The following is an 11191-nucleotide window of genomic DNA, read 5'->3' as shown; positions in this document are numbered from 1 at the left end:
CATGCAAAAGGAAATTTCTCCACTTTGGCTTTATGTGAAACCCTGAAGCTCCTTCAGTAATAACAAATAATACAGTGGGAAAACTTTCAAAACTACTGTAACCTACATTCTTGTTCCAGCTGATCTGTTGTGTTTTCTGCGACGTTTCTTGGTTGAGTAAATCATCAAAACACGAATTTCACTTTGTCGTTATTTGTCACTATTTTTAAAGTATCTCGAACCAACAGTACATGTGTTTATTTATGCGGCAGCAACATGCTACAATAAAGGTGACAGGGGTGCGACCAGAGGGGGGGTTTGGGGGGCACGGGCTCCTTCGACTGTCTGATTGGCCACTGATGGTGCCCACTGAGTCTGAGGTGGTAAAATACTTGTTTTGTGGCTTTAAATAAAACTATTATTTTATGAATAAGACTTGATAATTATTAATAATTATTTATGGTATATCCAAATCCATCTTAAGAAGCCCAATTTTGAGCTACCTAGCAAGGTAAATTAGAATATAATTCAAGTTCAATTAGGTGTAAACGCACAACAAACTTATCAGTCAATAAGAGGCAAAAATGAACATTAACTGCTGGTGGTGATGGCTTCAGAGGTTGACTTGAATGTTTTAGAAGCAGCGTTATGTCATCTGTCTTATTGTTACCATGACAATGTGTTTAATTCCCTCATTCACTGATTTAAACCTGACTCCTGGTTATTTTAAATAAATCTAACAGAACGTTTTTTGTGCTTCAACACAGTCAAACTGTGTTGCTCTGGTACTTTTTCAGAGTTGCTGAGCTGACAGCTTGTTTTTCGATCGTCGCCTCGACGAAGCTCCTCCACATTAGTTTTTATGCATTTCTCTGTAACTTTGCAGACGACATGTTTCTGTTGACCTCTGAATTCTTTCTGCAGCTGCCATCACGAGTTCTATTACCAACCAAGATCCTGTGAGCTTGTTCCAGAAACAGCTGTGCCTTCACAGATGAGCTGAAGTGGTTCTTTCTTGCTCCTCTCTTTGGTCTTACCGGCACTTTGGTGGACATTCATCTTGGTCTCATCACGTCATAAGACTTTGTGGTTTTTGGATAACCTCTTTTAAACCAAATTCCAACCTGACTTTCTCATTCTTCCTGCTGATGAGGCCTTTCCTTCTCGTGGAACTCGGGAAGTTTCCTTCAGACGGTGGATTGTGAAACCTTCTGCTTCTGATGTCTCTGATTGTTGTTTTGGGCTTTTTCTTCATAGCTTTCACGTTTCTGTCATCAGCTGTTTTCGTTGCTCAGTGTCATTGGTTTAGGACATTGATGGTTTTGCTTTCTCCTGTCTTCTTTTATTAACAGCAAACCCAGTTTTCACAGGTAAAAATGTGACGGAGCTCGTTATCTTCAAAAAGCCAATCTCGCAGGACACACCTGGGTAGCAAAAAAACACCTGTCGGCTACACGTTCCAGTACTTTTGGTGACTTCAAATGTGGCGGCTGTGTGTAGCAAATCCAATGGACCCAAACAAATGAAGTGGCTTTGCTGCTCTGATACATTTGGAAGAGGCTGTTTGTCGGTTTGTAGGAAAACGATGTTACCTGTGAATAATACATGTGAACGTGGCTTTTTAACATTTTTGTTAATAAACTGAACCTTTTTCTTTGCATGGACTCAGCTCTTTATCACCATCTACTCTAACAGCTTCCAGTCACGACCAGCATTCGGCTCTTCGGTGTGCAGAACACGCTGATCCACGACTCTCCTCAGTGCTTCCGTGTTCAGTTTCACTGCAGCACTTCAATAATATCTCTATCGTTTTCAGTTCTCCTGCATCAAACCAGTTTCTGCCGCCCTGATTCAGAGCACCTGCGGCGTTGGCTCATGTCTCTGCCCGAGGCTAAAGGTGGGTTAGACCCTTACTGCAACCTCTATTTGTATGCACCTTTTTTTTTTTGTCCTCTCTCCTTTTACATTTCCTACCTCATCATTTCCTTTCACTCCCCCACCGCCTGCCTCCCTGCACGTCTCCCCTCGGTTTAATCCTCGGCTCTCTGGAGGAGCATTAGGCCAAGCAGCTGTGGCCCCTGAACGCCTCTTGAAAAGGCAGCCCACTCCAACCGGTGGGGTGGGGGGGAGCTGGGAGGAGGGCTCAACGTCCAGACCACCTGGCTCCTGAAATGTGGAAAGATGCAGCGACCTGTAACTGCACACAGAGAGGAGAAGGGGGGGCGGAGGAGTCACAGGGGTGATGCTGCCCACGTCAGACGAAACTTTAGAGTTTTCTCTTTCTACGGAAACACGACACAAAAGATGATCACATTTTCATGAAAGACCAAAAGGGAACACGGATATGATATCGAAGCGAACAAAATGCACGTATTCGTTTATTCACTGTGGAAAAATCTCAAATATTTGTGTGAGGCAAATTGTTATGCTGTTGTTTTGTCGCCTTTACTTGAGTTGGTTCTCTTTGTCTCGTTTCTGTGCGACTGTGTCTGTTAAGTCTTATTCCTGCAGAAAGAGACACAATCCTACACTGTGCAGAAACATTCGTGCATCTGTCATAAAACAACCTACACATCTTCACTGAGAGAGAGGGAGAGATGCCGACGCGTTTCAGTCTCTAAGAGGAGGAGGAAAAGGCTCCATCTTGACCTGGTTACAGTGTGCTGAGACGGAAAGGTCAGAGGTCGCATCCAGGAGTGGTCTTCAGAAATCATTCAGTGTGTGTGTGCGTGCAGGTCAGAGGTCAAGGCGTTGTCTCTGTGCTCCACTTGGCTGTTAAAGACGGCTTCAGGTGTGTTTGTGTGTGCGTGTGTGTGTGTGTGTTGAAGGCCGCTCATGGCTGAAACCTTGGAGCTTCAGAGCGCCATCAAGTGGTACTTCTTGAACCGTGTTTTTGTAATATTACACTCTATGCAGTAATAACTGTCACTGTGTAATGGAAGTAACTGAGTCATTTTTTCTATTTATGCAGAATAACCAAATGCATCATGCAACTACTGCACATAAGTTCAATTTGAAAGTAGTTGTTTCATATTTTTATTTTATGTTACTTTATACTTCTACTCTCGTGCACAACTTTAAGGAATCACAATATTTTTTTTTGATTTCTTTTGTTCCTTAGATCTTGTGTTAGTTGATACTTTTACTCAGTGGTGGTAAGTAATCTTTCACTTCTACTGGGGGGAAGTAAATTAATTATATTTACTCCAGTAAGAGAAAAAAGGATAAAAACACTAAATGCACTGAATGAGTCAGTGAACTGGAAGCAGCTGTGTGTATCTGGGTGTTTCTCCTCCAGGCCAGTGGGTGGAGACGCACGGTTAATTCTGTGGCCCTGACCGTTTGACTAAAGGACGCACCTGTCTCCATCAACCATGGGACATGTCCTCTGCAGTCCATAAAAAGAAAACACCTGCTTCCGATCAACAAATGGCCCAATATTTCATCATCTATCATAGAACTTTTGTTCACAATCGATTAAAAGCACCTGCAGTTTTTGCAGTTTCTGGTACCACAGTACAGTACAGTACAATCTTAGTTCCTCTGCAGATGGTTAAAACAGAAGGTAAAATGTTTCAGCTCCACCTTTACCTGCTGACACAGTACTGATGTTTACACAGTTGTGACCAAGTAATTAGAAAATGCTCATCTGTTCTAGTATCATTCTCGATACTTTTACTATTTTGGTCGTTTGAAATATTTCTTGATGTAATTACTTTTACTTTAAAAAGTTCATCTTCCATCGCAGTACTTATACACATAACACAGTATTTCTACACTGCACTAACAATACCTTTAAATATGTTTTTAAACTAGGTACTTTGGTTTGATGTAACTCATGTAACTAATTTTTGGGGGAAAAACACACTGAACAGAAAACAGCCTGATTATGAAAATACAATTTTTGCATGTTAATCTTTGTAAGGGCTGAATTATTTGTAGCTTTGTAGCATCAAATTCTGTGTCAGAGGTCACAGAGTACACACAACTGTGTGTGTCTGTGTGTGAGTGTGTGTGTGTTTGTGTGTGCACGTGCCCCCTGTTTAGTCAAGCTTCTGCTGCCACCTGCAGGCTGCATGATAAGGTCTAATGTCACATTTTAAAAGTGTGGGAAAACAATGAAGAGTAGATTATAAATTCAATTCAACTTCTACCAAACAAAGGCAACGAGGACATCAGCGTGTGAGAGGAAGTAATATTGGACTGCTTGTTTTATTTATTTACAAAAGTGTAAATGTACATATTTTATACTCCTTCATTTTATATAAACATTCACACCAAACTTTCCAAAGGGTTGTAAGATAAATCTGAGCTCAAGTGACTGATGGAGTAGAAACATAAAAAACAACAAAGTTCTGCGGATTTAGTGACTTTGGATATTTACATTTTTATTATATATATTAAATTATATTTTTGCACCTTATAACATGTTAAAATCGCTGAAAACCACAGAATCCATTTTCAACAATGTGCTTGATTTAATGATCCTAATCTCTGTTTTTATTCAAACATCTTCAAACTCCTGCTGTTCGAATCTTTATCTTAGAAGTAACTCGTAACTGCTCCCAGCTCACTGTTTGCTAATTTCTGTGTCAGTCACTAACGTGGAAAGAAACTCATCCACATTTACTTCTCTAATGGGTAATAAGTTAAAACAACAGCGTGTTTGAATTTGTCTTCCTCCTCCTCGTCTTCTTCTCTTTTATAGCAGCAGGTGACGCTTTATAACTGTCTCAAAGCTTTGACAGCCCCCCCATCCCTCTGAGTGGAGCTGACCTCTGACCCCCCCCCCCCCCACACACACACACACACACACACACACACACACACAGTCGACTCACACCCCAGGAAAGCGCGTGCTGCTGGTCTTTCTTTGTCAGCATGCAGTAAAGAGCCGGTTGAGCCTGTCAGAAATCACAATATTCAGCAACAGAGATGCTAAAAATACAACTAGAAGAAACAATTTTGTGTTAAATTAGTTCTAAACTGTAGCTAATTCTGTAAATATTAATTCAGCTTTTCTTAAATCAGTTTCTGTTGGTTCACCGTTCAACTGTGTCTAAAACTCAGTTTCTTTAATGACAGCGACATGAAACCATGAACATTTGCTAACTAGTAGTTTTTATATTATTTAAAAAATATTATAAAGCCTTTCAAGCCTCTAAAGTTTGTAAAAAAAATATGCATCACACGGTCACTGTAACTCACCAAGTTAGTTTGTTCATCTGAGCTGAACTCGGTTTGAATATTGTTGATTCATTTCTCCATGTGTCTAGATTTCAGACACACGGACAATTGTTACAGAGAATTTTCTTTTCTATGACGTTTCTCAGTTTCTGACATTGTGAACTAATGTGCAGCCGAAGCTTTTAAAGTCTGTTTGGTCCAAAGTAACAGCATCTGAAGCTGCTCCCCTGCTCTGACTGTGTCTCCAATGAATCTCCAATGAGTTTTTAATGTGCCCTTCATTGTTGTCTTCAAACTGCAAAAAAAAAAAACACAGGTCTGTGAGCAGTTTTGAGTCTCAAGTTCTGCAAGTGTTGCTTTCAAAAAAAATGAAAATATTGAATTGAGTGAACTTTAAAGATTCAATTCATTCAACTAATTAAAATGTTTTAAGTCAGATTAACTAAAGTTTTTACATTGTGGGGAAAAGTACATCTACAATGGTTTAGGTTTAATTCACTCACAATAAAATAAACACAATTTATGTAAGTAAATCTGATTTCTGATCAGACAGATCAGAGTTCGCTTGGTGGCATGAAATATTTTGGAACTTTATCCCAGAATAACAAGCCACTGCACCACGTTTTAACACACCGCCTATGATTCCAGTTTGAGGAGTAGCCCACATCTGAACGAACGGCGTTAAACCTCCCTAACATCTCACTGTTTCAGCTGAAAACTATCGCAGCTCCTAAATGTCACCTGGAGGAATTTGGACACATGGTTGCCGGAGACCTTTTAAATGAATCATTTAATACTGTTGAACCTTCCAGAGTTAAATGAGAAGCTCAGCAGTTTCACAGGGGCCCAGTTATCCTTTCTTAGCATAAAGACAGGAATTATGGGTGAACTAATCCAAGAGACCTCGTCTCATGTAGATTTAGTTTGATTGGACAAACAAACACAGTGTAAAAACAGCAGTTGACCTTTTTTCACCTGTTTTTAGTCTTGCTAAGCTGCTAAGTTAAGCTAATAGTTGCGGATTCTATTTTCATATTTGTTTAAGAGATGTAAGACAGAATGTAAATTCTGGAACAATGAGCTGAGCCTCTAATGGTTGTAACAGATTACGAAGGTCCTGAGCTCAGGAGCCTTCACTAAGTCACTGGATGCTTACGCAGAAACCGGACACATTTCAGACACAGTTCTTTCACCATTTGAAATGCTTTTAATCATCATCATCCTCCAGCCCCTCAGATTTATCTTGGGACCTGTTAGGGAGGCCTGATCCCCAAATGCTGCTTATGAGTTCTCTCTGATGTGGTGTGGTTCCAATGACATACAGCAGCTGGTCCATCATTATAAAGTGACCACAGCCGCCGTGAAATCACAATGAGCTGCTGTGAAAAGAACAAATTCTTTTCAAACTCCTTTCGAAAAGGAAGGAAAATGTTTTGGAAATCATAATCATAAATTTAAACACACATTCTTAATATATCAAGATTAATGACAAAATCCTACAGTACAGTGAGTTTTGACTTTATTACTTTATTTGTTCATAGCAACATGGTAGAAAACAGTTATTCAGCTGTTTAAGTTCATCACACAATTTAAGATAAATACTCACAATACTCATTCTGAATATTTTGACTGTGGTTGGAAAACATTTTACATTCAACAATCTTTTATTTCTTCCATTGGTTTAGCAACTGTGCAGCAGTAAAATGCAGGAAATTATACATAAATGCAGATTTTGCAAATTAATGCTAAAAATAAAATCATCATGTCGAATAAATTAATATGCAGTAAATCAGTCACATCTGCTCCAAAGTTTATTCACCGTCATAAATATTCACTTTATTACAAGACACTTCACCAGTCAACGTCATAAATAGATTTATAAAACACACGGAATAAAAGTGAGACTCCCGCAAAAACACACAAGGAAAAAACGGTTCTTTTTTTCAAAAAAGTCAAGAAAACATTTGGTTTGATGTGATCAGTCGGTTTATCAGCAAACTAACAACCAGCAGACGAGTTTTAGACGATCTGCGCGTCTGAATGATGGGAATGATGGAAAGACAATTAAGTCTTTAGTGAAGAGTTTGTGCTTGAACTCTGCTTCTCTTCTCTGGAGAAGTCTTTTTTTTTCTTTCTTGGAATCTTAAAATACAGCAAACTCCAAACCAAAAGGTGGAATTTGGGGAAAGTCCTCACCAGCTCCAGTGGTACATGGTCGCCAGGTGCTGCGCCCCTGGATGATGCTCGGGGCCGAAGGCGGGGTGCAGCAGCGGGGAGTAAGCAAAGAGCGGGAGGCCCAGGCCGGACCTGAGCGTCGCCTCCACGTCCTGCCTCGTGATTCTGTCGCAGGGCTTCCCATCCCGCACCAGGACGGGAATGGCGACCCGGCGGGCCGGCAGCAGCTGCAGCGCCTCCAGACTGCGCTCGGCCCGAGCTCGCTTCATCTTGTAGCGGTGGTTTTGGAACCAGATCTTAACCTGGTTCGGGGTGAGGCGGATCAGCCCGGCCAGGTGCTCCCTCTCCGGGGCGGACAGGTACCGCTGCTGCCGAAAGCGACGCTCCAGCTCGAAGGTCTGCGCCTTGGAGAAAAGTACGCGCCGCTTTCTGCCGCGGCTCTTCGGCGGCGCTGCGTGTGAGGACTCGTCCGCCGAGAGCTCAAGAGATTTGGGCTCAGCACGGGACTCGATGCGCAGACCATGTACTGTAGGGCGAGACACAAGTAATCCGATTACTCTCGGTGCTGTCATTACTCAGAAACAGACAGTGGAACTCAAAGACACTGACTAGGCAGGTAACATGGACAAAAAACACGGGAATCACACGTTTGACACACGTTTGACCACTGAGTCTGTTTCTCCAGAACTTTGCGGACCTGCTCTGGAGAAAACGCCCCGCGCAGAACTCTGCGTCTGCGTGAAGGAACAGCGCTTGGTGTTCGTGTTATTTCAAAAAAGACCCAAACTAAAAGCATTAGAGACACTTTGGAAATGAGTCATAACTCGCTGACTTTAATAACAACTCGAGGATTCAAATGTTTATAAAAATGGAGACAGACGCACGTTCGTTTCACGGCTGTGAGGGACAGAAGTGGGGATTAAACGATGATTTAGGACCAAGTTCATGACTTAATCAATTATCACCATCCATATTTTGGCAGATTAGTAATTCTGTGATGACGCACGAACAGAGGCGCGTCACGTTCACTGGTTTCCAGTCACACGTGGCCTAAATGTGGACTAATCTACGGGTCAAATAAACACGCGTTTCAGCTTTTATTTTGAAGAACAGGTTACCTTTTCCGCGGCTCCACCTGCCGAAGCTCCCGCCGCCGCCGCTGGCGCCGCGTTCGCGTAAATCCCGGTGGGTAAATCCCAGTTTCCGCGCGGTTTCCGAGCTGGAAACCTCCGCAGATGCCTCCTCCGCGTCGTCTTCCTCGGTCTCCTCGGTCCCGGAGCCGAATTTCCCGGTGGAGTCTGGGAGATCCAGGATGTCCCGCACGGAAAAACCGGTTTTTGAGTTCGTGCCAAAAGACATGACGCGGCGACTGAAAACGAGAGACAGACAAGGAAACGACAAAGTTCCAGGTCCGAGTGCGCGCTGTGGTTCAGCGGCTGCAGCGCAGTTAGCGAGGGGCGGACGGCAAAGGATGGGGCTCCATGAAAACCGGTGAACGGAGCGGGAGCCCGGAGCTGCGCTGGAAACACATGAGGGGAAGACGGCAAGAGTTTGAGTCCGTCCTGGTTTTTAACGACGCGCCTCTGTGTGTGTGTGAGAGAGAGAGAGACGTTAACAAGGACGGAGGCGGGTCCCGCGAGTCAAGTGGACGAGGGTGTGAAAAAGAGGAGTTGGATCGTTTAGTGATGAGGATTAGACGCGTTTACATTAGTTAGTCACTGATCCACTTCCTGTTGGCACGAGAAACAAAAATATGTTTAGAATATGTTTATATCATCATACAATGTTAAAACGTGCGCTTTCAGAAACAGGCCTCATTAAAAAATAAGTTAAAAAAAAGGTTTTAGGCTAAAACGGGTTCAGTATCTGTAATAAAATACATGTAAATATGCAAAATCAAAACTATGAATAAAACGTTTAAAAGCTTTTTGTTGGACAATGAAAAAAATAATCCAGCAAACTAAAATGAACAGAAACAGTTTGTGTGTGGAAAAATGCTAAAGTTTTATTTTGGAATTTTTAGAAGTTTTCTCCTTAATTCCAGGAGCAAAATACAGTTGAAGAATTGCTGAAGCCTCTACAGGATTGAGTTTATATGTTTATAGCCTAAAACGTCTAAAATGAAAAAAAAAGCAGCTTAAAAATGTTTTCAAGTGACTTTAGAAATGAAAGAAGAACGAATGTGTCACAGGAGCAGCGACAAACTGCACAGAGTGTTTGTCGTGAGGATTAACTGAAGCCCAGTTTACACTGCAGCTGATCATAACTTCATTACATAGTTTGTTTCTGTCTAATCTACATAATCTTCTGTCTGCACTGATGGTCAGTGCAGTTATTTAAGACGCTGTCCAACAAACTTCCGTCACACAATGTCCTGTTGTTTTTAGCCTCGTTCTGTTGGAGCAGCTTTTCATTTTGGCCGTTTTCAAAGCACCAATTTGTATTTTTGTTACATTTCTAGTTTTAGTTTGTGTATATTTCTGTAGGTTGGTTTAATTTTGTGTGGCTGCCCAAATATATATGGACCGAACTTTGGGAATAAAAGAAAAACACCACCCGCCAGCTGTTAACGTGTTGTCCATTTGAATCTGAGCGACATTTTAGAGCAATGGAACAATGTCTTCATCCTGCAGGACGTCAGTGCACCAGGTCGCCAGAGATACGTTCAGCAGTTGCGCGTCCGTTTTTTTATTCTTTAAAACACAGCATGAGACTGTAACATGTCAAAAGTCAAACCTGCTCACGCAGCGCAGGTGCAGTTTTTGGCTCAGTCACACAAAATTTAGCATCTTCTGCTGATTTTGTGCATTTATCTCATCATATCATTACTTAGGTTGTTTCAAATCTGTTTGAACTTATTTGTTTTGTCTCTGGGTCTGTGAGTCATTTAGAATCTTTTTTCATTTTTTTTTTTTTGGAGGACATTCTGTGCCTTGACTGGGCACAAATGTAATGACTTTTAATGCAGCTTTAAGCCACGTGAGTGGAAAACTACCTATTAGTAGTTGATGCGCGCTTCCAGTCCAAAATGTCCTTTATCCTTTATTTTAAATTAAGCTGCCAGCATTAAACAGTAACATGCATCATCATATCTAAACACAGTGGTTTTACTTTTGTCACTGTAGGTTCTCTTGGTGCTAAAACTTTTGCACTCTGATTAGAAGTAAAATGTTGATGCAGGACCTTTGCTTTTTTTTGACATTGTGGTACTAAAGTAAAACATGTGAGGACTTTTCCTGCCCCTGAATATTGCCCCGGTTTCTGACCACTGAAGATTGGCCACAGTGTCTGAAGAAAAATCAGCTAAACACATTTTCACATTTCAACTTCACTAGAGAATTTTGTTTGTAATGTCCATTTAGTAAAGTACAAATAATAAAAAAAAAAAAAACAGCAAAAATATCTTTTCCTTATAATATTACAGAAAAAAATAGGTTTCGGTGAAAATCATTTGGGAAAATTGCCTTTTTCAACTACTATTTTTTAAACAACTCAAATGATCTGGCAAAATGCATCATGTTCTGTTATAGCGACACAAGTTGTGGTGTTTTTAATGGCTTGAGAAATGAAGGAAAACTATTTTTTAAAAGGACTTTCCAACCAGACTCGATTAGAATTTTTCTTGTTTGGCAAAACTGTGGGAGGCAGTGTTTGTATGGCTGCGGTCTGGTTCTGTGTGTGTGTGTGTGTGTGTGTGTGTGTGTGTGTGTGTGTGTGTTTTGGTTCCTGCTGGGTGGTCGAACTCTGCAAACAAACACACGATGAGCCGATGGCCACAAAGACCGCACAGCCTCCACATTTATCCCATTTATTCCCCCTGAACACTTTATAATGTCCTGACTGACACACA

General features: G+C 41.4%; 1 protein-coding gene across 1 annotated transcript; it reads right to left on the bottom strand.

The window, feature by feature from the left end:
• Positions 1-6668: 6668 nt before the first annotated feature.
• Positions 6669-9135, bottom strand: nkx2.2b (NK2 homeobox 2b). Its single transcript, XM_067483111.1, has 2 exons — positions 8460-9135; positions 6669-7867 (listed from the first exon to the last, which is right to left on the bottom strand). The coding sequence occupies exons 1-2, from the start codon at positions 8698-8700 to the stop codon at positions 7359-7361; spliced, it is 750 nt and encodes a 249-aa protein (XP_067339212.1). The 5' UTR covers positions 8701-9135; the 3' UTR covers positions 6669-7358.
• Between the last annotated feature and the right edge of the window lie 2056 nt (positions 9136-11191).

The sequence above is a fragment of the Channa argus genome, chromosome 17, assembly GCF_033026475.1.
Source record: "Channa argus isolate prfri chromosome 17, Channa argus male v1.0, whole genome shotgun sequence".
Classification (NCBI taxonomy): Eukaryota; Metazoa; Chordata; class Actinopteri; order Anabantiformes; family Channidae; genus Channa; species Channa argus.
This window is presented reverse-complemented; position numbering and strand designations above follow the sequence as displayed.